The sequence below is a fragment of the Mustela nigripes genome, chromosome 11 (genome assembly GCF_022355385.1).
Source record: "Mustela nigripes isolate SB6536 chromosome 11, MUSNIG.SB6536, whole genome shotgun sequence".
NCBI classification, from domain to species: Eukaryota; Metazoa; Chordata; class Mammalia; order Carnivora; family Mustelidae; genus Mustela; species Mustela nigripes.
This window is the reverse complement of record NC_081567.1, coordinates 30,658,096-30,682,255: the sequence shown is the minus strand read 5'-3', so window position 1 is coordinate 30,682,255 and position 24,160 is coordinate 30,658,096. Positions and strand designations below refer to the sequence as shown.

Here is a 24,160-nt window from a genome sequence, read left to right as displayed (position 1 = left end):
GTGCAGACGGCAAAGCACCGTCCGAGCTGGGGTGTCGCCTTACCAGCCACTTGAGCTTCAAGGAGAATAAGGTGCTAAAAAAGAACACGATCCAAATGAGCGGGCAGATGATGAGGCCGAGCCAGAAGATGCGAGCTTCCGCCTCGGTGGCGGCGATCTGGTTCGGAGAGGCCTGTGAAGGGAGGAGAGAGTCCGTTTTCAGAATGAGGGAAACTGGTTGCAGAGGGGCAGGCGGTATTCTTGGCTTCTTGTCCAAAGGCTTCTGCAGGCCTCAGCCCAGGGAGGGGCTCTGATCTGCACAGAGCGCAGCAGGGACCCGTGCAAACCCTCCAGAGCCGTTTTCCTGGGTCGAGTTTGACTTGTATGGACAGTACCTTTCTGGCTTCAAAAATCCAGTGGCTTTTCCCATCTTCGTCTATCTGGTTCCACCAGCGGAGACCCACCATGAGTCTCCCAGTTACGTTCTGGGGGAAAGAGACAGGAGGGCTCTAAGCACACCACAGGGAGAGAAAATCACCTTTCCACTGATACACAAAATAAAGTCACCGATTTGTATTGAACTTGCCCTGGGAGCAGGAGGAGTGGTAAGCCGAACTACGCTTAACGTAACCAGTGACCCCCCCCCACCCCCACATGCACGCCCTCCCCACAAACAATATGTAGCATCCATATTTTTTAAATTTATGCAAATTTTACAAAAAATGCAAGCTGTAGGGAGTTGCCACCCTCCTAGATAGCAATCTGCAACCGTGGCAGCTGAGAATTACAGCCCTCGTGGATTCAGGAGCGACGGCATCACGAGCGAGGCGGCCTTACCTTCACAGACCAGAAGTCAAAGGACAGGAGGAGGAGCACGGTGACAAAGCAGCCCACGAAACTTCTGCTGAACCAGTCACAGCACACATAAGTGACAATGGCGCTTACTCGGAAAAATAGGTGGAAAAAGGTGGCCAACGGGTGTCTAGGAAAGAACCCAGAAGCTCCCTCACTGCAGAGGCCAAGAGGGCGAGCACCAAACTCACCCTATGGGTTCTGACTTTGCACGCTATTCCCCGTGCACTTCAAGCCCCGCCCCGCCAGGCTGCCGCTCCGAGCACGCCAGCACATCAGATGTCCTGAGACACTCATTATCCTACCAGCATCTTTCCCCTCTCGAAGAATCCAGTACTTTCCCCTCATTTGATCGCAAAGATCATGGGCCCTCTTCGAAACTCGGCCACCTTTGAAGTGAAACAGGACAGTGGTCACTGCCTTCCCACCTGATAGCGATAAGGACCAGTTCCCTAAAGATAAAGGTTGGGTTATTCCACCAGTAACTGGGCAGTCCACGTGCAGCCCACGAGGGCAGAATCTCGTGTCAGCAGGGAACCCATGTACCTGGATAGAGGGAAATCATGACTCATTCCACATCGGCTGTTTAAAAGAAAAGTCTAGGAAGACCAGAGACCCAGGGCTCGCTCGAGCACAAGGGCCGCCCATGTATCCAGAGCAGAGAGAACACCTGCCCATAGGGTTCCGGCAGGCAACAGCGGTGGGGGACACGGGCCAGGTAGGAGACCCTCACGCCATCCCGCTTTTCCCTTCGGAATCCACTTTGGGAGAGCACAGGTGGAAACAACGCAGAGCGAGAAAGCCACTGTGCGAGGCAGGGGGGCGGATGACAGCGAAAGCACCAGCCTGTGCTGGGAGGGAGGGGCAACTGCCAGACCCACTGTTTGCACGAGAAGCCAGAAACTCAGAGTTGTGACAAGAGTGCTTCTACGTGACGACAAGTAATGTCAATAGGATAGCGCGGGCTGCTTCACGAGGGCCCATGAGCCTCTGCCTCCCAACCGGTCGGGTGCTCAGAGAGGGAGCCAGCAGACCTGGGAGCTGCATGGGGGGGGGGGGGCGCCTGCTTGTCCTCCCAAGAAAGGGCCCTTCAGAGAAAGTAAACTGGGCTCCTAGGGACCTGGGAACTCCGAAGCAGGATTTATAGTGACTTCTGCCTTTACTCCCGATGTTCCCAAGAAGAAGGAGCAGGGCCCAAACCCCAGCTGTCTGCCGCAGTCCTTCTCACCCGTGCCTTTCAGATGTTGAGCTCTGCTGGCAGGCTAGCTGCAAGCCAGCCTGGGACCCGTACCCGGCCCTGAAGAGTCAGACATGACCCGTACACCCCCCGCATCTGGAATGTTCCCGAAAATCACACCCTTAGGGTTCTCACATACTTTTTTAAAAATAAATGTTTGCTCCTTTTATTGTTTTTTGGTTTGGGTGTGTTTTTTTGGTGTTTCTGTTTGTTTGTTTGTTTGTTTGTTGTTTTTGAGAGAGGGAGAGAGAGTGAGCACACTCTCTGGCAGGGGTGGGGCAGGGGGAGAGAAAGAGAATCTCAAGCAGACTGCCCGCTGAGTGCAGAGCCCAACTCTGGGCTCGATCCCGTGACTCCAAGATCAAGACCTGAGCCGAAACCAAGAGTTGGACGTTCAACCAACTAAGCCACGCAGGCGCCCTTTCTCTTATACTCTTTCAACCTTAAATCTTCTCGAGGATCTTTGAACTAAATGTCATAACACAGTCCTACCTCTTCGCCTGGAAGATGAAGGTGTCCTCTATGCACTAACCGAAAATTCTTTGAGGGCCGAAGCTGTGTCTGAGATCATTTTATGTCCCCCCTAGTCCCTGGCATTTCAGTTTCTCGGCCAATAGTTGCGCCAAGCCTTGTAATCGGGTCTGTGTTGTAGAGCAGTCTTGACTTGTATGAGACCCACATGGCCACTGTTCCAGGGTAAAACCTGGAAGTTAATGCATTCGAATAAATCCCCTGCCTACCCACTTTTTTTCAGCTGTGGTTTCCTAAAATAAAAACCATAGAAATTCCCATTGTTGGAAGGTTCTGCTTAGTTGGGTCCCAGTTAAGTGATGTCCTTAACTTGTCATGGAAAGTACCACTACCATGGCCGCTGTCATTACTCAAAGCCTAGAGTAGACAAGGATGCCGATGGCACCCTCAAATACTGTTCCCATCCTGTTTGATGCAGGCTGTCCCCTGGGCCACCTATCAAACCCTCCTTCAGTCCGCCTCTGGAGTTGGCCCAGCCTGTGTCCCCCGCCAACACTCACATGGTCTCAGACCAGTTTCCTGGTTTTGAGAGCTGTGAAGGCCATGGCTTACACCTGTCCACCCTTCCCTGTCTACCACCTCCGCGGCCACAGAACACATACACACACCAACAGTCACCTCCACTTCCCAAAGCCACCGGCTTCCAACGCCACCCTCCCAGTCACTCACCTGTCCTCTCCCCGCTGCCCAGCCCTCCACCCCGCCCTGAGAGGCAACCAGGACTGAGGTGCCAGAGTGAGTTTCGAATCCTGGCGCCAACCTCAGAGCAGCTCTGCAGCCCGCCTTCAGCCACCCAACCCCCGAACACCTTGGTCTCCACTTCTGTAAAGTGGGAATGCCGACAGTCGCCACTTCCTCGCTGCGTGAAGGTGGCACGTAGAAAGTGCCTAAAACCCAGACCGTGCTCGGGGACCGTGACAAGCTTACCTCAGCCCTCAGTCACTCGAAACTGATGCACCTCCAAGGAGCCTGACGGTGAAATTTCCCCGCCTGGCCACAACTTTCTCTCTCACTCTCTTCACCTCTGCAGGGACCCCCTCCCCCACAGTCTCCTGACTTCTCCGTGTTCCCCCGCTCCCTTCCACCTCACTGAAGAACCTTCCTTGATCTTCACCTTTGACAGTGCTTTCCACTCGCCGGGCAGGAAGGGCCTGCTACTAGAGATGGACAGGTGGTGAATGCCAAAGGAGCGGACTTCAGTGGTGGTCAAGGTGGAGAGAGTCGGCCTGGGCTTCTGTTTGTTTTAATCCATTTTCACAGTCCTGGGCCCCACAACTGTGGTCTTCCTCCTTGGAGGAAACTCAGAAAGTTCTCAGCTTGGCAGGCACATAAAGGCCACCGGAGGAAGCCCTGGAAGGTACGCAAGGCCCCCCTTCCCAGGGCATGCGGGGTCAGACCTGGAGCGTGGCCCAGGGCCGGATTTTACAAAGGATAAGCCCTCTTCTACCCTGGATTCAAACTCTGGTCCACGAGCCAAATCTGGCCCACTTCCTGTTTCTATAAGTCAAGTTTTATTGGAACAGAGCCACGCTTATTCACTCCCTGGCCTGCAGTTCAAAATATTTACCTGGAAAGTGTGCCAACCTCTCCACTCCAGACCGGCATGAACAATGAGGAAACAAGGCACTGCTCAAAATAAAGCCAAAATAAAGCATACTGCTACTCACGGCCCCTTCCCCAGCCACCCCCCAAAAAACCCGCTTTCCAAAACATGGTGGAAGCTGGCTGACAGACAGAACCAAGGGATGGTGCTAGAAGTCCGAGTAGAGTTACCTCTGGGGTAGGGGGTGGGGGGGGACAAACTGCCCGAGACAGGACACAAACACAGGTGTAGGACAAACTCCGTATCCTGATCTCGGGATCTGGACATAGACATGTCCGGAAGTTCAAACCATCCACCAAGATGAGTGCATTTCATATACATCATCACACCTTCAAGTTTTGACTAAAGCCGCTGACCAAAAAGAGATCCTGGCAAATCACCCTAAAAATTCTCTATGTGGTATAATCCAGCAATCGCACTACTCAGAATTTACCCAAAGGAGTTGAAAATTCAGGTCACCGCCCACAACAGGGACAGATATTTACAGCCACTCTAGGCATCACTGCTCCTAACTGGGAGCAACCAAGATGTCCTTAACAGATGAATGGGTCAGCTGTGGTCCTTCCACACACGGGGGCACATTATTCAGCCCTAAAAAGGAAGGAGCTCCCCAGCCAGGAAAAGACAAGGGGGAACCTTAAATGCTTATTACAACATCAAAGAAGCCTGTCGGAAAGGGCTGCATGCTGTAGGACCCCAACGCTAGAATGTTCTGGAAAAGACTGAGAAATGGACACGGTAAACAAAACAAAACAAAAAAAACGCAATAGTTGACAGAGGTTAGCGGGGGAGGGAGGGATGAATTGGATGAGCACAGGGGACTTCCAGGGCAGTGAAACCATTCTGACGTAGTAATGGTGGACTGATGTCATCACACGTCTGTCCGAGCCCAGAAAATGCACATGGACAAAGCTTCATGTAAAGGAGAGATTACATGCTAACAACTCTGCATTCACTCATCACTCGTAACAAATATAAGACACTAATGCAAGATGTTAACAGGGGGAACTTCTCAGGGGGAGGGACTTACGGGAACTCTGTACTTTTTGCTCAGTTCTTCTGTAAACCTAAAAGGACTCTTAAAAATGGACACAGGCGGTAGTGGGGGACTGGGCAGCCTGTGTCTAAATTGAATCAAGAGAGTAAAATCGGGGGAGAACCATGTCCCACAGGCATACATATCCCCTTTTCAATAAACTTCTAAGGCAGGTCTGATCTGACCGGAAAAGGGTGGTTTAATCCTAAACTCAGCAGGGATGGAAGAGTATCTTAAAAAGCCATCCTTTGTTTCACTGTTTAAATTACTTTAAAAACGGTGCTCTGGTTTTTAAAGATGGTCTCCAGCTTGAACTCCTCAGCAAACAGCTCCTTTTAGGCTCTTTTCCTTTAAAACCTCATCCTTCTGGACACCTGGGTGGCTCAGTAGTTTAAGCATCTGCCTTCGGCTCCGGTCCTAATCCCTGGGTCCCTGCTCAGTGGAGAGTCTGCTTCTCTCTCTCCATCTACCTGTCTCCCTGTCTACATGTGTTTTTGTGCTCTCTGTCAAGCAAATAAATAAAATCCTAAATAAATCCTCATCCTTCAGACACACTGGAAAGCTCTCTGCTTTTCGTTGGAACACAGGTTAAGGAAAAACTATCTTTCCTCCTTGACTTCTTTTGCCCCTAAAACAAACAAAAACAAAAACAAAAACAAACAAAAACAAAACCCAAGTTATCTGAGACGACACCCAGGATTTGCTTCACAACCAGCTCAGGGCTGGACCCAAGGCGGGGTGTGAAGAGGACCCGGCCACGTGGAGGTTATGATGCAGACTCATCATTCCCTGTACTTTTATGGAAATCTGAATTAAAAAGTAGAAGAATCAAGAAAGCAGAGGCAGCCTCCACTTTGCATGGCGACAAGACACCTTTCAGAATAAACCAAGCCCACGGGCTGATATTCAGGGGGCTATCTGTGGCCACATAAAAATCCAGACCTAAAAATCCCCAACTGAGTAATTGACCATTACCGTTGGATGCATGAGGAAAATTCCAGAAAGTGGGTCCTTTCTTCTGGGCTTACCAATCTCTCAACCAAAAGATAAATGTGGGTGGGGAGGGCACCTCTCCTTGGGACATAAATGCTCACCCAGCCCCCACCAGGACAGAGCCAGAGCACCTAGATACACACACACACACACACACACACACACACACATGCCATCCTTGCCCATGCTGGGGACACGGTCCATTCAGAACCTTGGTTTAGTCATCTATCAAATGGGAGGACAGTAACCACCCCAGATGCCAGCGGTTCCTGGAGAAGAAATACCTCGGACCCCAGACCAGAGGGGGCCTCCGGTAGCGGTGGTCATTCACTTCGCTTACGGTTTCTCATTCATGGTCAGGACTTTCAAGAGGGGAAGAAAGTGAAAACAAAACAAAACAAAAAAGCCTTGACCAGTGGTGCTCTTTTTGGACGTCCTGTGTCAGATGTGTTTTTGCCCCACTGTTAAAAAAAAGAATAGGGCGCTGCTATTTATTACTTCAGTCCTGACGCCCACTTTGTCAGGTGGCTCTTCCGCTCACGGCCATGTGACACCATCAAGGCGTAGGAAGAAGGGGACCCCCACGCACAAGGGGGAGACAGTGAAGACGCCACCGGCCCATCCCTCAGTTGCTGCCCTTGACCACTGGGACCTCTTAGAAAGGAGGGATCAGGGGAATCCCCCCAGACCTCCCGAGCCTGAATCTGCATTTTAACAAGACCACAGGGGACTCGCGTGCTCCTCTCCATCAAGGGGCCCTCCTCTAACCCATGTTCAAGACCAGCTCTGCTCCAGGAGCCACGCAGAGAGAGGCTGAACCTGAAACCCCATGGGCCTGGCTAGCCAGGGGGCAGGGGGAGCATCTGGGCAGAATCAGATTTTTCTCGCCTAGAATACCCCAGAGGCACCGTGAGTACCACTCGGTCCTTCAGACTCGGGCTTCCCGCTTCCAACGACAGCATGTCCCCCGGCACCCCTGGTCTCTCAGCCCGGGACAGGCAGGTTTGCAGACCACTGGGATGTCAGCATGGGTGGATGGCTAGGTCCTCATAGCTTCGATTCAAAGGTCAGCCCAATAGTCAGTCTGAGCATGGAAGCAAAAAACAAAACAAAACAAACAAAACAAAAAAAAAAAACCACCAGACTTCCCTCTGGTCACCAAGGTTTTAACTCTTGTTTCTGTTCTTGATTTCTTCTTAAAGAGACATCCCAACTTCAGAGGCTGGACAGGCTTAGCGAGCAAATTAAAGTGAACCCCCCGGGGACACATCGGTGGGCCCATGTTGGGCCCTGTGTTTGGTGGGGACCCCCCTCTCTCTCCTGGGGGCACCCAGCAGGACTCGCCGCAACACGGCTCAGAGTTTCAGGAACACCTGGACACAAAGAAGCTAAAAACCTCTTCCAACAAAAACGTGTCCACGCATGTTCCTAAGGACAACACAGACAGTCACCACAAAGTGGACACACATGTGCATCGCCAGAAGCATGGACAAAATGGGACCTACTCCTACAGGGGGACACGACTCAGCCACAGAAAGGAATGAAGCAGAGGCCCCCCATGGACGAGCCCAGAACACGGGAGTCAGACCCAGAGGCACAGAGAGAGTAGGGCTGCATGTAGGAAAGACAGACAGGGAATAGGTCGGCGAGGGGACGGGGCTCTTGCCTCATGTGTCGGGGCTTCAAATGAATGGAATAAAAACGTTCTGGAGATGGGAGAGTAGAGACACTGGCACAGGAGTGCGAACCTACCTAAAGTCGCCAAACTGTCCACTTGAAAATGGTAAAAAAAAAAAAAGGTAAATTTTAGAGTATGCCTGTTTAACCATACTAAGAAAAATACAAAAAAAAAAAAGGGGGGGTGTGTACGAAGGAGTCCTGGCCCTCACCACAACACAAAGGAACCTGGAAAACAGGACTGTGAGTAAAAGCAGCCAGGTCACGTGCTGGAGGACCCCATTCTGAGCAAACACCCGGAACAGGCAGATCGAGGGGGCCAGCCAGCACCTGAGAGGTTGTCAGGGGCCAGGGGACATGGGGCTGAAGCACCTGAGAGGTTGTCGGGGGCCAGGGGACATGGGGCTGAGTGTTTAGTGGGTATGAGTTTCTTTATGGGGCGAGGGAAGGGTTCTGGAACCAGGCAATAGGGGTGATTGCACACGTGTCTCTCACTTTAAATGGTGAAAGCCATCAATTTCACATTACGTGTATGTTACCTCAAGTTAAAAACAAGCAAAAAAGGAAGGGAGGCATGGGAGCTTGGGGAGCTCTCCTGCAGAAAGAAGACAGGGCAGGGAAAGTGCGAGCCCAGCCCAGCCCCAGCCCGAAGACCTGTGTGACACTGAGCGGGTGACTCAACCTCTCTGTGGGTCCCAGGGTCCTCGGCTACGAAACAGGATGGCTGAGACTCACGGCTGTCAGGGGGTTCTAGTCAGTCATCGTTGGCATGAGTCATGTGTGTGCCCGCCAGTGGCGCCAAATGCATACACGGAGTTTCGGGGAAAATCCCAGGAGACTAATCAGTGCACCTCCGGGGTTAGGGTAGAGCCTGGTGGGCAGCAGGAGTTCCTTGAGTGCCAGCCGGGATCAGAAATGGTGCATCTGCCCTGGGGAGTGGTCCTTCCAGCACCTTCCTTTGTAGACAGCAGGCCCCTCCACACACAAATCACCTGGGTCTCTGGTTAAATCCGGATTCTGACTCGGGAAGGCTGGGGTGGGGCCCGAGAGCCAGCATTGCAGCAAGTACCTGGTGATGCCAGTGCTACTGGTCCTTGGACCAACTCTAAGGAGTAGAATCACCTGCTGTGCCGGTTTCCCGGGGCGGCCCTAAGAGAGCACCACAAGCAGCGGAGCTTAAAACAGAAATTTCTCTCGCACTCTCTCGGCCTGCAGGCCAGAAATCCAAAATCACAGTGTCAACAGGGTTGGTTTCTGCTGAGCTCCGCATGGGAGAATCTATCCCGTGCCCCTCTCCTGCCTTCTGACGGCAGCTGGTACCCCTCGAGGTCCTTGGCTTGTGACTCCTCACCCCGATCTCTGCCCCCAACGTCACACAGCGTTCTCCACGTGTCTGTCTTCACAAGGCTGGCTTTCTAGAAGGACACCAGTCAACACTGCATGAGCAGCCCATCCTGCTCCCACCAGAGTTCAGCTTTACTAATTAGCTCTGCAAAGACCCTGTTGCCAAAGAAGGTCACCTTTTGAGGTGCTAGAGGTTAGAACTTCCACATACCATTTTTTGAGTTTTTTTTTTTTTTTTTTTTTTTTGAGACAAGCCAACCCATATCAACTACCTTGGGACAAATGAGCCCGAATAAGGCAGGTAAGAAGGAGATAGACATCTTGCAGGTAAGGAAGCGGGAAGTGTGGTGGTGAAGGGAACGACCCCAGGTTGGAGCAAAGCATCATTTATGAAGGTGCTGGTGGCCGGAATCGGGCCCCACCTCCCCTCTCCAGCTGGATCGTCCGGTCTGGTTTGCATGAAGGTGCACTAAGAGCTAGCAGTGGCCCTGAGCTGGAGACTGAGCACCAGAGCCAAGTCCTTCACCTCAGCCCTGAGCCTCCAGGCTGCCCCACCTGTGGCTTCTCCCGCAGTGAGCCACAGATCAACAGAAAGGGATCTGCTGACAAGGGTGACTCCCCCAATCCCAAATACATCCACGAAGAGATGGCAGTCCAGGCCCCACCTGACACACGTCCTAGCCAGTGGGCCTGGGAGCTGAGGCAGGACACACGTCCAGATTGTGGCCTCTGGATGCCACACAGCCCATTTCAAGCACAGATGGGAGAAAGCCGCAGGATAAGGCTGGGTCATCTGAGCACTGCAGGTAGCAGGAAGGCTTTCCGAGACCACGAAAGTCAGGGCAAAAGGCTCAGAGGCCAACTGGGAGCGGCTCCGGTGGGTCAATGGTGGGCCCATCTGAGTAACAACAATACACCTTAATCCGTAAGTCATCTGAAACTTACAAGCAGCCCTCTGCACTCACCTATGGGAGATGCGAGCAGATGACGGACTCATCGCTAGAACACAGAAGAGTGAAGGGCAGGAATCTAACAGGCATCATGTCTTTTCTCTATAAAGTACACGTAGCAATGACTACAACATTGACCGGGGAGAAGGAAGCTTCTAGATCACTTCGGCTCACTAATGAAGACGGAATGACAGAACTGGAAAACGGCCAGTCTAGAACCCCGAAAGGGCTCGGGGATGGAGGCCACGGAGGACCCTAAGGCATCAGGAGCCCCTGGTGGAAGGATGCCCCTCACCCCTTGAAGCTGGCACCCAAGCAGCCACACCTGAATTTCATCAAGCCCCGGGCTCCACCTACTGATCTTCGAGAAATGTAGGGCCTGAAGGAAAATCCTGACGGGCACTCCAAAATCCAGCCCGTAGGAAGCTCTATAGAAAACCCGCATGACTACAACGTGGAAAGAAAGACAGGAGGAGACTTGGGGCACTTACAGGTTAAGGACCCAAGAAATCCAGCAACCAAGTTTTAACACGTGCGAGTTACTCAACTGCGAGTTCCAACAAGTAACACATAAATAAAAGTATGAGACCATCAAGCAACTTTGGACACAACTGTGGAATGCAGTTTCTTCTAACAAGCCAACCAAAATACACACAGAATCTAGTGTATTTCTCTGTTCTCCTCATTTGTCTGATCATATCTCCTCCCTCCTCCTCCTCTTTCTACTCCTTCTTCTTCCTCTTCCTCCTCCTGCTCCTCCTTATCCCCCTCCCCCTGGATATTTCACAGTATTTGGGAATTATTCATTATTTTCAAGTGAGAAAATGCTATTATGGATTTGCTTTTGAAACTGAGCTCTTGGGGCGCCTGGGGGGCTCCACCGGTTAGGCGTCCCACTCATGATTTCAGCTCAGGTCATGGTCTCAGGGTCATGAGATCTAGCCCTGCATTGGGCTCTGCACTGGGCGTGGGGCCTATTTGGGATTCTCCCTCTCCCTCCACCCATCTCTCCCCCTACACCCCCCTCTCTAAAATGAAATAAAAAGTAAAAATACAACAAACAGTTCTTTTCAAGATATCATATCCGTGCATGTTTAAAGTGGCACGATGTCTGGCGGTTTGCTTCAAAATAATCAGTATAAATGAAAGCTCGGTGATGAGTCCATCATGAAGCCATGATGGGTACATGGGGTTCATTATTTTCTTCTATTGGGCATGTGTTTGGAACTCTCTATAATAATTTTTTTAAGTAGTCAAGGAAGCAGATTACTGCCTTGTGAATTTCAGTTCTGCTATTTACTGTGTGACCTTAGACAAGTGACTTAACCTTCTTGGTCCAGCTTCCCCACCTGCAAAATGGGAATAATCACATCTACCTAACAGCAGTGCCGGGAGCACAGGGGCACCCTGTGGACACTCATGCATCTGTCCCTTCCTTGGGCAGGGCTCTGTCAGTAGCCAGCCTCTGAGATGATCTCCAGTGACCTCAACCTCCTGGTGTGCACACCCTTGTATTGTAACCTCCCACGGTGAACCAGGGCTGGTCTGCATGACTAACAGAATACACCATCTGACCATCTGTCACTTTTGAGAATGGGCTAAAAGACACTTTGGCTTTCCATCTTAGTTACTTTCTCTTGCTCTCTCCCTCGCTCTCTCTGAGGGAAGCCAGCCACGGTGTTAGGAGCAGTGCTGTGGAGAGGACCGCCTGGCAAGGAGTTCTCCAACCAACAGCTATGTGGTTGGCCTCCAACCAACAACCCCCAACACACACACACACACACACACACACACACACACACGCACGCACACACACGAGCCCATGGGAGCATTCCCTACTTATCCCCCAATGAACAATCCAGAAAAACCTGCCTCAGTGTCTCCCCCACAGGGGAGCAAGTCCAAAACTCAGCTCATCCCTCCAAAGCTCATGGTTTTCCCAAAGAAACCAGCTATCAGTCTCTTGTTTTCAACGATTTAATCGCATCTTACTAAGTGAAAAAAGCCAATCTCAAAGGGCTGGATGCCAGCTTTACAACAATCTGGAAAAAGCAAAACTAGAAAGACAAGAAAAAGATCCGTGGCTACTGGGGGTTGTGAGGAGGGAGAGATGAAGACAGGGAGCACGGAGGATTTTTAGGGGACTGAAGCCAGTCTTTATGATACCCTCAGGAGAATGCACAGTACAGGGTGAACTGTAAGGTAAACTGCAGACTTTGGGTCATGATGTGTCCATGTGGGTTCGTCAACTGTAATAAAAGTTGTATCTGGGGGGGGGGGGGGGATGGGCCAGGCCGGGGGGGGGGGCAGGAGGATATAGGGGACATCTCTGGATGTAGTAGGGAATGCTCCCATGGGCTCGTGTGTGTGTGTGTGTGTGTTGGGGGTTGTTGGTTCACAGTTTTGCTGTGAACTCAAACTTCTTTTAAAAATAAAATCTTTAGGGGTGCCTGGGTGGCTCAGTGGGTTAAAGCCTCTGCCTTCAGCTCAGGTCATGATCCCAGGATCCTAGGATCGAGCCCCGCATCGCATCGGGCTTTCTGCTCAGCAGGGAGCCTGCTTCCCTTCCTCTCTCTCTGCCTGCCTCTCTGTCTACTTGTGATCTCTGTCTGTCAAATAAATAAATAAAATCTTTAAAAAACAAAAAAATAAAATCTTTGAAGGGCACCTGGGTGGCTCAGTCAGTTAAGCATCTGCCCTCGGCTCAGGTCATAATCCCAGGATCTTGGGATCAAGCCCTACATCGGCCTCCCTGCCCAGCGGGAGGCCTGCTTCTCTCTTTCCCACTTCCCCTGCTTGTGTTCCCTCTCTCGCTGGGTCTCTCTCTGTCAAATAAAAAAATAAAATCTTTTTAAAAATTTTAAAAATAAAGTCTTAAAAAATAAAAATAGGCACCAATGTATTGAGGTGAAATTCACATCCTATAAAAGTAACTATTTTAAGGCAAACATTTCAGTGGCACTTAGAAATTCACACTGCTGTTCTAAAACTCTCTCACCATTCCCTGGTAAAACCCCCATCCCCTTCGGGCACTTTTTCCTCATTCTATGCTCCCCGCATCCCCTGGTGGCGGCCATCTGCCTTTTGTCTTCGGTGCACCTTCTCTGAGCAAGTCAGGTTTGTAATGTGACCTCTCCCAATTTTTTTCAATTTAAATTCAAACTCATTTAAAATACTTCCCAGGCCTCAGATCGTGTGTCTGAGGCTTGGAATCAGCATCCTGACTCTCCCTTTGCAGTTCTTATTCGAGGGTATTTTAAAATCCAGGGGAGACACACATCTGTACGGTAATGCAGGCAAACTGTAAGGACCTGTTACCACCATCTGTGGTCGAGTCTGAGTCATCCTGAGAGTGACTTGCTCCTGTAATGATTGAGGAAGGACTATGGTGGTGGGACATGCAGGGCTGAGCCCCTTTGTAAAGAGGATTTCCTCAGGGCTGGAGAAGGGCTTGCCCCGGGGCCAGTCCCCTCGGGTTCCAACCCAAATTCATTGAATTGGTCTTTACTAAAAAATATCATGAGTATCACTCACAAGAATTTATGGCTAAGCTTTGTATCAACACATGCACCCCCATGCCAAAGAAAGTAAACACACGCGCACATACACACACGAGCCAATGGGAGCATTCCCTACTCATCCACAAATGAACAATCCAGAAGAATCTGCCAGAAGAATCCCCAGCGTCCAGCCAGCCCAGGCCACCAGCTTTTTCTGCCTATACCCTGGCTCCATCAGCCCCAAAGTACACCTCCTACCTCTGGACCTTTGCACCTGCTGTTTTCCTGCCAGAACTCTCCTGCTGTGCATCTTTCCTCACCTGGCTCCTCCTCCAAATTCGGGTCCAAATGTGCCTCTTCCCAGAGGACAACTCTAAATACCCCTTCATCTAAAGGAGCCCCCCTTCCCTCACATACCCCTTCCTAGTGCTGACCACTCTCTGAAGTTACTTTGTTTATAGATATTTACTTAGCGGCTCACTGTCTTCTCCTAATTAAAATGTCAGCTCCGTGCAGGCCAGGACTAGCCCTGGCTGGTTTTCTCTGTGTCCCCCAGAACAGTGTTCAGCTCACAAGTCTTGAAAATTTGTGTTGATTTATTTTTTTTTTTAAAGATTTTATTTATTTCTTTGCCTGAGAAAGCACAAGCAGGGGGAGAAGCAGGCAAAGGGAGAAGCAGGCTCCCTGCTGAGCAGAGAGCCTGATGCAGGACTCGATCCCAGCACCCTGGGATCATAACCTGAGCCGAAGACAGATGCTTAGCCGACTGAGTCACCCAGATGTCCCGAAAACTTGTGTTGATTTAATGAATAAATGAAATGAGGGCACAAATAAAACAGTGGTTCTCAAAGGGGAGGTGATTTTGCCTCTGTCCCCAGCAGTATCTGGAGACATTTCTGGTTGTCACCACAGGGGGATGGCTACCATCTAGGGGGTACTGCCAGGATGACTGCTCAGAATCCTGCAGCATCCTGAGGGACAGCCCTCGCCAACAAAGAACATATTCCCCAAATGTCAATAGCATCAACCCTGGAATGAATGAGCGAGTAAATTAATCACGGGTCCACACAGTCAGCTTGCCATCCAGTACCAACCATCAAGGAACCAGACCTATGTCCCCAAGTGCCTTCCCTTCTTGTGTGGGTCACACTTCAGCAGAAATCTCCTCTTGGTGACTTTATTGGAGACGAGGCTTATGCAATCGATTTCAAGTTAACGAGAACTACCATGCAAGGGGAAGTTAAGCCGTAGATGTAAGGAGTTAATTTCAAAACATGTAATTCAGTGCCCTAATCAAAGAGAACTGAAATTCGTCTAGTTCCCTGATTCTGTGGGTTCTTTTCCTTGGTAATCATGGACCTTCCTCAAAATTAAACAATCAGCTCTTGCTGGGACCTGTTTGTGTGTTGTATTTCTATATGTTTTAAAATAGATTTCAGAGTGGAGAGAGGAGCCACAGAACCTCCCCAAGATGAATGGGGACGGGGTGGGTTCTGGGGGGAGGGAGCCTCACTTATTGTGGGGAACAGACTTCCTGGAATAATAACAAAAAAACACCCAAAATTCTTCTCCTTAGTGTGTTGGAGCATGGTGTGTGTGTGTGTATGTGTGTTTGTGTGTGTGTGTATGTTTGTATGTGTGTTTGTGTGTGTGTGTGTTTGCATAGTGACTGGAGCTGCCCCTGTCTGGATTTCTGAGAATGTCAGGTGACCACCAAGGCTCTGTCTGTGGTCATCTGCCCGCTGCTCCTTCCTTACCCCCTGGGAATTGCTGGGAATTCTCAGAGTCCCCTCGAATGCAAATTTAACTTACCTATAACCTAACCCCACACACAGAGAGAGTGGATAATCTCATCAGAATTCTCAATGGGTGATTTTGCCCCTAGGAGACATCTGACCACGTCTGGAGACTTTTCTGGTTGTCATCAGGGTGGAGGTGAATGCTACCACCATGAGAGTCCTACAATGCACGGGACAGCCCCACAACAAAGAATTACCAAGTCTAAAATATCAGTTAGTGCTGAAGTTAAGAAACCCTGCTCTAAGGGGCACGTGGGTGGCTCAGTCGGTTAAACAACCAACTTTTGATCTCAGCTCAGGTGGACTTCAGGGTCGTGCATTGGGCTCTGTGCTGGGCATGGAGGCTGCTTTAAAACAAAAAAAAAAAAACAAAAAACAAAAAAAAAAAAGAGGGAAAGCCGCTCTAAAAATGGGGAGCAATTCTGCACTCCCGGAGACAGGGGGAAAAGATCAAGTATTCCCCCCAGGGAAGCATAAAATGGGAGCCTTAAAAATCCTATCGCCACGACTCATCCCTAAGTGTCCCTCCTTGTGTGAGCATCTGGCCCACCAGGCAGAAATTCAGACTCTCGAGATTCAAATTCCCATCCTGCTACCTGCTAGCTGGGTGACCTTGGGCAAGTCACTCGAGTGAGTGAGACTTTGGGCAAGACTCTCCATCAATTTATTGGCTCTTCAAACCACTAAACATCATAGTATCCCCTTCACAGGTTTGCAATATGGGTGAAACAGACCGTTGTAACACGGAGCACGCACGGAGCATGTGCTGGTCAGGTATTTGCTATTGCTACTAAGCCTTTTCCATTCGCTATCACTTCCCCTCCAATGCGGCCAGCAATTTCATCTGTGGCTCAAGCTGAGGAACCACTTTGGCACCCACTTTGGCATGGGACGATAAAGCGACGGTGGGAGACTTCCTGAGAGACAGAACGTTATTCTGCTAGACAGGCAAGTTGGGGATTTGCGGGGGTAGTTCTGATTTCATGTGGCTTTTGCCTTAGGGCCTGCCCCACCCCACTTCCATGTGACGCTTTGGGGCATCTGGGACCAAGGAACAAGGAGTTTCTGGATTCACGATTCTGGCCTGGATGAAGTCCCACCAGCCCGTCGTGACCGTTAAGCTCAAAATCAGACCTAAGAACGCTATCCGCAGCAAGAAGAAACCAGCCTACTTCGGGGGAACGCCCCTGCACCCCATGACCTTTGGGTCTAAATGAATTTTGTGAAGACAGTGCCTTGAAAGTATACATATAACTTTCAAGAGGATAGAGTCTCGGTCTCCCGTGTGACAGTCTCAAGTGATAGGTGACATCCTGTTCCGACTGAGGACGTGCCTCCTCCTTGGCCCCACCCACAGGAGCAGGACACAGGAGTCACAAGAAGGCAGGTACGAGGTACCGTTTATGAAGCCCCTACAAGGTGTCAGGGGGTCCCACTCAGCTGGTTCGATACATTTGGTACCTCCTCTAGTCCTCTTTTGGCAACCTTACGATGGAGCAAACATTATCCCCATTTTACAGATGAGAAAATGGGAGATTCGGAATGTATTCTGACTCGTTCAAAGTCAACATCGAGAGTACAGGGTCAACATAAGGCCTGCCTGGGAATGATTTCAGTCTCCCACAGCAGTGTGGCCTCTGCCCACTCAGAGTGTGGCACTGCCCTGGGTTGGAAGAACTGGACCTCAGAGAACAGAATCACAGAAAAGGTTGGTAGGACATACCCTAACATGGCCCATGTAGGTGGCAGAGCACAGGGAACTGTGTGTATGGATGGTAGCTGAATCTCGCGACGAAAGGAAGACATGGTGCCTCACGTCCTTCCATAGGATGGGTGAATTGATGTAGTTTTAACTGAACACCTATTGTGTCTTGTGAGGCTGTCGGTCAAGGTGAACCCTTAACCAAGTTAAGTTGGCTAGAGAATGGTGAAACCAAGATCCAAACCTGGGTCTGTCTGATCTTGAGTCCGGGCTCCCCCAAAGCAGCTGGGAGCCCAGAGTATTCACTCAAAGTTGGTCCACAGCACAGCATGGCGAAAAGACAGTTTATTCTATGGCTCAGCAACCTCCCTCTTGCCCAAGAGAACTGGAAACATATGCTCACAGAAAAAATTGTACAAGGACGTTCAAGGCAACACTTCTCATAAGAACCAAAAAGCAGAAATAATGCAGATGTCCATCAACTACAAGGGGATAAATAAATTGCTCTAGCCATACGATGAGATACTATCCAGCCATAAAACAGAATGAAGAAATGTCAAAACACAGACAAACTTAGAGAACGTGATGCTCAGTGAAAGAAACCAAACAAAGGGCTACATGTGGTGTGATTCCAACTCTATAAAATGTCCAGAGCAGGGAAATTCATCGGAACAGAAAGTAGATTGGTGGTTGCCAGGGTGCTGGGGGAGGGGCATGTGGGAAAAGCGACTGCTGAATGCGCACAGGGTTTCCATCTGGGGTGATGAAAAAATTCTGGAACTAGACAGTGGTCATGGTTGCACAACCCTGTTAATACACTAAAAACCACACTGAGCTTGCATTCTTGGAAAGGGTGGCTTAGGGTATATGAGCTATATTCCAATTTAAAATACACACAACACAATATGGCACCGAAAGCAACAATAACTAATGTATAAATAGGCATACAGAACTACGTCAAACTAAGACACTTTCATGTATCAAAGGATATAATCAGCAGAGGAAAGGTAACCTATGGGATAGGAGAGAGTATCTGCAAATTGCATATCTCATAAAGGGTTAATATGCAGCATATATAAAGAAGTCCTACAACTCAACAGCAAAAAATCCAATACCTTGATTTTAAAAAATGGACAAAGGACTCTGGTCTCTGTCCCAGGGCTTAGCCCAGCACCTGGTACCCAGCAGATGTGAGATAAATATTTGCTGAACAAGTTGCTGTAACAACCACGTGGTGAGATCAAGTTGGTACCATTATCCCCATCTTATAGACAGGCTAATCAAGGCTCAGCAAGGCAAGATGACCTTTCTAAAACCACAAAGCCAGCTGATGGTAAAAGGAGAGGGGGCCCCAAGATGCCAGACTCCTGTCAGATGACCCTTCTCTCATACCATCTCCCTTCAGAGTCAATCTGGCACCCATTTCAATAGGAATTCCCAAATAGTAATTCTGGCCCTATACTAGTGGGCCTTAACTTTTTTAGCTCATGGGCCTAATAGAGTTCTTTTCCCAACGGCACACACATATGAGACTTAGAGAATAGTTTCCTGAGGGTTCCTGGACCTCCTGGAGCCCCTCCATCGAGCTCATTAAGAACCCCCTTTACATCCTGCTTTCCCAGGGAAGGGGGCCTTATTTATCCTCAGGATTGTTGAGCCCTATCTACATTCTTGAGCATCAAAGCTAAGGAAAGATGCTATTTTAAATGCACACTCCTGGATGGGAGGAATCAAGATGGCAGAGGAGTAGCAGACTGAAATGAAATTGGGTCCCATGAGTTCAGCTAGACAGTTATCAAACCATTCCAAACACCTACAAACTCAACAGGAGATAGAAGAGGAAGAGCAGCAATTCTAGGAACAGAAAAGCGACCACTTTCTGGAAGGTAGGACGTGCAGAGAAGTGAATCCCAGGCAAAGGGAAGACAGACCGCAGGGGAGGGGCTGGCTCCCAGCAAGCCACGGAGCAGTGGAACACAAAATCAGAAATGTTCGAATTCTGCTCCACTGAGGAACGTCGCTCCAGAGGCTAAGCGGGGGTGGTACCCTCATGGGGACAGTGAGGTCTCAGGTCCCACGGGGTGACAGAAAGATCAGGGATGTCTGAGTGTGGCAGAGTTCCCAGGTACGGCTGGGTCCCCCAATAATGGGTCCATGGCCAAAGGAGCGAGACTGATACAAAGCAAAGGTCACGCAAATCTTTATTTCGCACCAAGCATCGAGAATCAAACTGACCGGTCAGGGCCGTCTCTTGCAAAGAGGCAACCCCTCTCTTCTTTACAGACTAGCTTTTAAGGGCAAGGGCCATGTGGTTGGGCCTGGCCACGCACAGGTGACCAATGAGATTGTAACACAGAGAAAGCTGCACAGTCCTGCTAGGTCACACATAAGTGACCAATTGAATTACAATTTACCCTATAGTAAATATATGAATTAGTCTATCACCTTGGTCAGAATTGGCGCCCAAAGGGCGGGGCCCATACTCCTTGGAAGTTAGGGAGACAGTATGCGCCCCCACCGATTGGATACCTCTACCTGGCCTGACCCACCCTTGTATTTGGGCTTTGTGATCTGGGACTAGTTTCCGGGACTTGTTTTTCAGTAAGTTCCCTGAAGGGGAGGTTGGGGGGCAGGGTCAGGATGGAGCTGCTCTGGCTAAACAGGCCCTTACAGTACGAGAGTGGGGAAGCCAGCTACAGAGACGGAGCCAAGGAGGGGTCTCTCAGCTTGGGGTTCCCTTAAATCGTGATCCAAGGCACAAGCCACTGCTCTTCAGGCAGGGACCCCACAAGTGGCAGATCTGGGGAGACACCCCCTTCCTCTTCTGGGAAAAGCGTTGCGGGAGTGTGCTGCAGGAATCAGCTGGGTTTGGAGACTCCAAATGGGGCCATGTGCCAGAGAGAGAAACACTTGGGCACAGGCTGGGGGAGCTCAGAGTGTGGCCAGAGACCAGGGAGGCAGGACGGATTGACTGCTTTTCTCTGAGTGTGCACTGAAGAGTGGGGCCTGAGCTCTCGGCTCCTACAGGGCTGGAGAATGGAAGACAGCCATTTTCATTCCCGCCTTCCAAAGTGGTACGGAAAGCGTTCAGGGAAAAAAAGCTCCTGAGCACAAACTCGAGCAGATTACTTAGCCTGGCCCCTGGCAAGGATGGTGTAATTCCACCTTGGGCAAAGACATTGAAGAATCACTGCAACAGGCCCCCACCCCAGAAGATCAGCAAAAACATCCAGCCAAGAGCAAGTTTACCCACTAACGAGAACTGCAGAATTCCAGAGCGAGGGGAAAGTAACACTGAGAATTCATGGCTATTTCCCCATGATTCTTTAGTCTTGCAAAGTTATTATTTTTTTTTAAAGATTTTATTTATTTATTTGACAGAGAGAAATCACAAGTAGGCAGAGAGGCAGGCAGAGAGAGAGAGAGGAGGAAGCAGGCTCCCTGCTGAGCAGAGAGCCCGATGTGGGACTCGATCCCAGGACCCCGAGATCATGACCTGAGCCAAAGGCAGCGGCTTAACCCACTGAGCCACCCAGGCGCCCCGCAAGGTGATTTTTAAAAATTTTTTTTCTTATTCTATTTCTTTAATTTTTCCTCTTTCCTCTTTTAACATTTTCCAACTAGTTTATCTTAACAATATGTTTTTTTTTTAAGATTTTTTATTTTTTTATTTGACAGAGATCACAAGTAAGCAGAAAGGCAGGCAGAGAGAGAGAGGAGGAAGCAGGCTCCCCGCTGAGCAGAGAGCCTAATGTGGGGCTCGATCCCAGCCCATTTAGCCACCCAGGCGCCCCCTTAACAATATGTTAAAAAAAAAAACTTACTAAATCTTCATATTATAGCCTTTTTTTTTTTTTAGATTTTATTTATTTGGCAGAGAGAGATCACAGTAGACAGAGAGGCAGGCAGAGAGAGAGGAAGGGAAGCAGGCTCCCCGCTGAGCAGAGAGCCCGATGGAGGACTCGATCCCAGGACCCTGAGATCATGACCTGAGCTGAAGGCAGCGGCTTAATCCACTAAGCCACCCAGGTGCCTCTATTATAGCCATATTTTATCCCTTCATTGTATTTAACCTTATTTTTTGTATACATATAGGTTTTTTCTCTTTAACGTTTTGGGACACAATTTCTTCTAATAGATCAAAATATACCCTAAATCTAGCACATGCCCCTGTTCTAGTCTCCAGCCCAATTAAATTCTCTCCTCCTTCTTTTTCTCTTTTTCCAACCAATTTATCTTAATTCCTTTTTATCCTTTTTTAGAATTTCTTAAAAGTTTTTCATCTTTACAGTCATCTTCCAACCCTTCATGGTGTTTATCCTTATTGTTGTATATATATAAGTTTTCTTTCTTTAAAATTGGGAGGTAGTATCTTCTGAGACCAAACTACACCCAAATTCAAGTGGGTAGCTCTGTTCTATTCATCAGTCTAATATATATATATATATATATATATATATATATATATATATATATGGAAAAAAGAAATAAAAATTAAATATATATATATTTTTTATTTCTTTATTTCTTTTTTTCCCCTTCTCCCCCCGGTTTTCAGTCTCTTCTGATTTGGTTAGCATACATTTTTCTGGGGTCTTTGCCACCCATTTAGTACTTTATTCTCTCATTCATATATTCTTATCTGGATAAAATGACAAGCCAGAAAAACACACCAGAAAAAAAAAGAATAAGAGGCAGTACTGAAGGCTAGGGATGTAATCAATACAGACATTAGTAATATGTCAGAGCTACAGTTCAGAATGATGATTCTCAAGGTGCCAGCTGGGCTCAAGAAAGGCATGGAAGATATTAGAGAAACATTGTCTGGAGAAATAAAAGCCCTTTCTGGAGAAATAAAAGAACTAAAATCTAACCAATATGAAATCAAAAAAGCTATTAATGAGGTGCAATAAAAAATGGAGGCTCTTACTGCTAGGATAAATGAGGCAGAAGAGAGAATTAGTGATATAGAAAACCAAATGATGGAGAATAAAGAAGCTGAGCAAAAGAGAGACAAACAACTACTGGACCACGAGGGGAGAATTCGAGAGATAAGTGATACCATAAGATGAAACAACACTAGAATAATTGGGATCCCAGCAGAAGAAGAAAGAGAGAGGGGGGACAGAAGTCATATTGAAGCACATTATAATAGAGAATTTCCTAATATGACGAAGGGAACAAGCATCAAAATCCAGGAAGCACAGAGACCCCCCTCAAAATCAATAAAAATAGGTCCACAACCCGTCATCTAAAAGTAAAACTTATAGGTCTTAAAAGAAAATCCTGAAAGCAGCTCAGGACAAGAAGTCTGTAACATACAATGGTAGAAATATTAGATTGGCAGCAGACTTATCCACAGAGACCTGGCAGGTCAGAAAGGACTGGCATGATATATTCAGAGCACTAAATGAGAAAAACATACACCCAAGAATACTATATCCAGCTAGGCTATCCTGAAAATAGATGAAAAGATAAAAAGCTTCCAGGACAAACAAAATTAAAAGAATTTACAAACACCAAACCAGCCCTACAGGAAATATTGAAAGGGGTCCTCTAAGCAAAGAGAGAGCCTAAAAGTAGTAGACCAGAAAGGAACAGAGACAATATACAGTAACAGTCACCTTAAAGGCAATACAATGGCACTAAATTCATATCTCTCAATAGTTACCCTGGATGTATATGGGCTAAATGCTCCATTCAAAAGACAAAGGGTATCAGAATGGATTAAAAAAAAAAAAACATCAATATGCTGTCTACAAGAAACTCATTTTAGACCCCAAAACACCCCCAGATTTAAAGTGAGGGGGTGGAAAACTATTTACCATGCTAATGAACATCAAAAGAAAGCTGGGGTGGCAATCCTTTATAACAGATAAATTAGATTTTAATCCAAAGACTATAATAAGAGATGAGGAAGGACACTGTATCATACTCAAAGGGTCTGTCCAACAATAAGATCCCATAATTTTAGGTATCCGTGCCCCTAACATGGGAGCAGCCAACTATATAAACCAATTAATAACAAAATCAAAGGGGTGCCTGGGTGGCTCAGTGGGTTAAACCACTGAGCTCAGGTTGTGTTCTCAGGGTCCTGGGATTGAGACCCGCATCGGGCTCTCTGCTCGGCGGGGAGCCTGCTTCCTCCTCTCTCTCTGCTTGCCTCTCTGCCTACTTTTGCTCTCTCTCTCTATCTCTCTGTGAAATAAATAAATAAAATCTTAAAAAAAAAATCTCCCAACAAACAAGAGTCCAGGGCCAGACAGCTTCTCAGGGAATTCTACCAAGCATTTAAAGAAGAATTAATACCTATTCTCCTGAAAATGTTCCAAAATATAGAAATGGAAGAAAAACTTCCAAACTCATTTTTTGAGGCCAACATTACCTTGATCCCAAAACCAGACAAAGACCCCATCAAAAGGAGAATTACGGACCAATATCCTTGATGAACATGGATGTGAAAATTCTCACCAAAATACTAGCCAATAGGATCCAACAGTACATTAAAAGGATTATTCACCACGATCAAGTGGGATTTATTCCAGGGCTGCAAGGTTGGTTCAATATCCACAAATCAATCAATGTGATACGATACATTAATAAAAGAAAGAACAGGAACCATATGATACTCCCAATAGATGCTAAAAAAGCATTTGACGAAGTACAGCATCCTTTCTTGATCAAACCTTTCACAGTGTAGGGATAGAGGGCACATACCTCAATATTATCAAAGCCATCTATGAAAATCCTACAGTGAATATCATTCTCAATGGGGAAAAACTGAGAGCTTTTCCCCTAAGGTCAGGAACAAGGCAGGGATATCCACTATCACCACTGCTATTCAACATAGTACTAGAAGTCCTAGCCTCAGCAATCAGACAACAAAAAGAAATTAAAGACATCCAAACTGGCAAAGAAGAAATCAAACTCTCACTCTTTGCAGATGATATGATACTT

General features: G+C 48.3%; 1 protein-coding gene across 5 annotated transcripts in view; it reads right to left on the bottom strand.

The window, feature by feature from the left end:
* TVP23A (trans-golgi network vesicle protein 23 homolog A) overlaps positions 1–24,160 on the bottom strand; it is a 33,350-nt gene that overhangs the window by 2,694 nt on the left and 6,496 nt on the right. For 4 of the 5 annotated variants that reach the window (XM_059415331.1, XM_059415328.1, XM_059415329.1 and 1 more), the window contains 3 exons: positions 817–961; positions 375–464; positions 44–172 (listed from right to left, as the gene is read on the bottom strand). In XM_059415331.1, coding sequence (XP_059271314.1) covers positions 44–172; positions 375–446 — 201 coding nt within the window. In that variant the 5' untranslated portion in view covers positions 447–464; positions 817–961. The remainder of the gene's footprint in view (positions 1–43; positions 173–374; positions 465–816; positions 962–24,160) is intronic. The other variant, XM_059415332.1, reaches the window with a different exon arrangement.